At 32.2% G+C, this 4,370-nt stretch overlaps 1 protein-coding gene across 2 annotated transcripts; it reads left to right on the top strand.

The window, feature by feature from the left end:
- The first annotated feature begins 1,185 nt into the window (after positions 1 to 1,185).
- On the top strand, positions 1,186 to 4,058 carry LOC133817877 (transcription factor TCP5-like). 2 transcript variants are annotated; one of them, XM_062250502.1, is made up of 2 exons: positions 1,186 to 1,522; positions 2,201 to 4,058. In XM_062250502.1, exon 2 carries the CDS (start codon positions 2,408 to 2,410, stop codon positions 3,689 to 3,691), a length of 1,284 nt encoding a protein of 427 aa, XP_062106486.1. In that variant the 5' UTR covers positions 1,186 to 1,522; positions 2,201 to 2,407; the 3' UTR covers positions 3,692 to 4,058. The 2 variants fall into 2 exon arrangements, with proteins under 2 accessions (XP_062106486.1, XP_062106485.1); XM_062250501.1 differs by having other exon boundaries at positions 1,186 to 1,534.
- The last annotated feature ends 312 nt before the right edge of the window (positions 4,059 to 4,370 follow it).

Below are 4,370 nucleotides of genomic sequence, written 5' to 3'. Positions count from 1 at the left end.
TTGTGTGGTCCTCTTCCTACTCAGTGGGTATATTATTATTAGTTTTACATATAAAATTTGTAAAATAAAAACTCATATTTTATATATATATATATATATAAATATGTATAATATTGGTCCCTCACCTATGTAAGGATAGCTTTTCATTATCTGAAGTAGCTATCGGACACTTCAAGATGACACGCTCTTAAGTATAGACCACAACTTTTTCTAACCCATGAAATAGACTTATCTAAGTGTGGATTTGCTCTTCTCTTCTTTGTTGGAGAGGTTTTGGTGTTATTATATATGTGTGTATTATCTTCTCTTAACGGTCTGTTTAATTGGTGAAATTTTGTCATTTCCAAACAAATTGCCTGGATATGTATTTATGGGTCATTACTATTCAACTTAATGGTTTAATAATGTATCAAAGAATTTTCGTCTGACAAAACTTATTATGATTACTTCTTCTACTGGTTAAAATTATTACCACACATACTTTTATGTTAGACTATATATATCAATATATAGAGGAAAATAATTGGATTTGGACCATATATATTTATACATATGTTTAATTAGAATGTATGTATGTATTTGGCGCAGAACTTTCAGCTATAAACATGTATTTATATATATACATAAATATCAGGCTTTGTTCACATGTTCATGAAGGCGTGCACTCATCGACCCATGTGATAAGGATTCATTTGCAAAAAACTTTTGTAATTGTCGATAAAGCATGGCTCGCCACTTTTCTAATTTGTGTAGCATATATATATGTAAATATATATATATATATATATCTGGTCCCCATTTGTAATTTATAAAAAATTTATATATTCATATAACTTTCAAAAAAAAAATTATACATAAATCATGTTAGATATATTTTTTTGAATTATCTTCTTAAATCATTTCTATCTCCTCCCAAATTAAGGTTCACCTAGCTATATAATTATATATTATATTTAGCACCCCAAAGATAAATTAACTACGCATATATCTACACTTACAATGTTAAACAGCTTAATATATAATATATGTACATATGCGAGCAATTGAAATAGCTTATTAAGTATACACGATGAGAAAATAACTAATTATATAAATATATATAAATGCACATTCGACCAGCAGCTATACATATATAAATATATATATATATATATTAATTATATTTGAGGTGAAAGTGAGAGATATGCCACGTGGAGGCCTACTGGCCTTTGCTTTATCTTTCGATGGAGAGCATGGTCGGTTGAATTCCGGCATCTTTTCCTTTTCTAAACCATGCTTCTTTCAAACAGTTTATTCTTTCAGAATCGGTTGAAAAAAAAAATCCAGACTTAATTAAGAACCCAATTCGCAGCTCCAATGGTTCAAGAGTTTTGTGATGATCTATACCAAAAATTTGAAGTGGACTATATGAATGATATTAGTGTGTAAAGAGAAAACCCTATCCTTCCTTCTTTTCAGTGTATATTCAAAAAGCACCATTTTAAACTGCTCTCTCTACCTTCAGAAGCACAGCAAGTTAAGAGTAAGAGTTCATGTAAGTTTGCTTCTAGCTTTGAAATATCATCTGGGTTACAATAATTGATAATATTTATTTCTTCCCCCTCCTTCAAATTAAGGCGAAAATAAAATTAAATCACCAGTCTTATATTGAACTTCTCACCATTTACTTTGATCAATAAGCTCGAAATTTTAACTTGATTTGGCCAAATTGTTATATATTAGCATATAATCCCATACATCTAGCTAGATGTGATAAATTTTGGTTTGTAGCTTGAGAGTGATATATTTATATATGTATGGAAAAATTCAACATTTTTTTACTAATTAGCTTCATTATTAGCTAACTATGCAAAATCTTATATTTATTTTATACTATATATTTTGTTGATAATACTTTCGAACGGCTTGATCTAGCTAGACTTACTTTGCACATGAAATTATCTTATATGTATTTTGAATTATATAACTAGATGTAATAGCCAACAAAATTTATAATGATTTTCTTTAATTTCTCTCTCGAGCTCATCATATGGATGGAGTATATATATAATATATATCCACTTTTTTCTTTGTGTGATGAATTAAACCTAATGTACGAAATATATACCTTTTCTTGACATATATATTTATATAAATATTGTGTGTGTTTCTCCTTCATAACATTAATTTAATTATTTTCTGTCTTTGATAAACTGTACAGATCGAGGGGATTACATGATGAGGAGATAAAGAAGTGAAGTCTAATATAACTTCTGAAGGAATTACCTAGCCAGAAGTATGGTGATTTGTGTGTGAGTGTATTATATATATAAATATATATATATATATATCCATATACGCAATTCTCTTCAATTTTGTTACTTGACAATTATTTCTACCATACAATAATGAAAAACATTTATAAGATATGATTGAAAATTCCAAGGACAGTAGTAGTGATTTTCCTCCAAGAGAGGATGATCAAGGCAATGAAGGAAAAATCACTAAAGCTTCATCTAGTATTCCTAATAATACTTCAAGCACGCCATGGTTAAGGCTGAAGGATCCTAGAATTGTTCGAGTTTCAAGAGTTTTTGGAGGAAAAGACAGGCATAGCAAAGTATGCACCATAAGAGGGTTAAGAGACAGGCGTGTGAGGCTTTCAGTACCAACTGCTATTCAATTGTATGATCTTCAAGATCGGTTAGGCCTTAATCAACCTAGCAAAGTAGTTGATTGGTTGCTCAATGCTGCTAAGGATGAAATCGACGAACTCCCTCCGCTTCCAATGCCGCCTTCCGGTAACTTTTCTCTATTGACACCCCGTGGACTCGAAGCCAATAGTGCCGCTATTGCTGCCAATAGCCAATCTAATGAACACCAAGAAGGATTCAAGATCAACAATGACAGTAATGAATGGGATTGTTCAAGCAGATTGCCCGGGTCCAATTTTTGGAGTAATAGTACTACTAATAACTCATCGTCAGATGTTCTTTGGAGAGGAAAATCAAAAGAGGTTGCAAGAAATCCGAGTGCAGCTGCTAATGATGAGAAGGAAAATTGGAGATCAAGTAGGATTAATGAAGTTGAGAAAGAAGAGGTAGAAGAAGAAGAAGAAGAAGAAGGAGAAGCAAATAATGATGATGAAGGACCGAACAATCTCTTTCAAAGACAAAATGTTACAAGTCATCCTTTTTTCCCAGGTATGATGAATAATGCCATTCCCAATGGTTACCGTTGGGAGCCTCAAAATTATCCATTGTCTTTCTTAGGCGGTGGCGGTGGAGGTGGTGGTGGTGGCAGCAGCCATGGATTCACATCTCAAACGGATCATCTTCAAAACTTGAATGTTATGTCTTTGCAGTCCTCGACATTGTCTCTATCAACTGGTTCTCAGTTCTTGGTATGCCCTCCTGGAAATACAATAACACAAACTTATTTCCCTACTAGCACTACAGCTTCTCATCATCCTCATCAACATCATCAAGCGGCGGAGATTGATCCAAGACTACAAGTGCATCATTTTCATCAGATGTTCAGTTCAAATCCACAAAGTGGTCTCTTGCCAAATGATATGCAGCCTAATAATAGTAATAATACTCAGCCAATGAGAGCTGCACCTCTTCATTTTAGTACTACGAGTAGTGGTTCCAACAAGCTTGTCCATTTTTCGCCAAACGACACTAGAGGAAGTCAGCAAAATAAAGAATAGTATCGATCGGTTCTCTTCAAAAGCTTCCCTTATAGGCACTACACATTAAGGGCTATTACAAAAGCAGCTTCCCCTTTTTCAAGAAATAAAGCGCATCACTATATTCAGGATCGAAATATCTTTTACGCCAAGTGATCAGGGAAAGGTACATAATTAGAGGGCACGCATATTCTACTAATTGAATACCCAGACCGATTTGCAGACATATGAAATGCTTTTTTTTTCTTTTCTTTTTTTCTTTTTCTTATATATGTTTTATTATTTATAAGATATGTCACCTCGTATTTAATTAGTTTTGTTTTCTTCAAAGTGTTTGAATTTGAAACTAGAAGTTGTTCAATCCATATCAGATCATTTTCAGCTGGAATTTTGCATTTATTGGTTGTTGTAAATGATACGTATGCAAATTGAGTATGTCATGGAAAAAGTCACGCTTTCATTAGATATATATATATGTGTGTGTGTGACTTATATACATGCATGTGTTTTTCATATTCATTTACTTCCATTTCTTATACATTTATCATTATTAGTAGACTATAGATAGCATGTATAGTTATATGTATCGATCATATATTTAGATATCGTTAATGTGCAACCTTAATATTTCATGAAATTATAATTTTTATATGTATTCATTTGTAGTGAAAATCTCTCTCTCTCTCTTCCCGTTGTGAGT

This window comes from Humulus lupulus, chromosome 2 (assembly GCF_963169125.1).
Source record: "Humulus lupulus chromosome 2, drHumLupu1.1, whole genome shotgun sequence".
NCBI classification, from domain to species: Eukaryota; Viridiplantae; Streptophyta; class Magnoliopsida; order Rosales; family Cannabaceae; genus Humulus; species Humulus lupulus.
The sequence above is the reverse complement of the archived record's forward strand: the minus strand, read 5'-3'. Positions and strand labels throughout refer to the sequence as shown.

Excerpts from the sequence above, each read along its gene's own strand:
- LOC133817877 (XM_062250502.1), top strand. The coding sequence starts at position 2,408 with ATGATTGAAAATTCCAAGGACAGTAGTAGTGATTTTCCTCCAAGAGAG.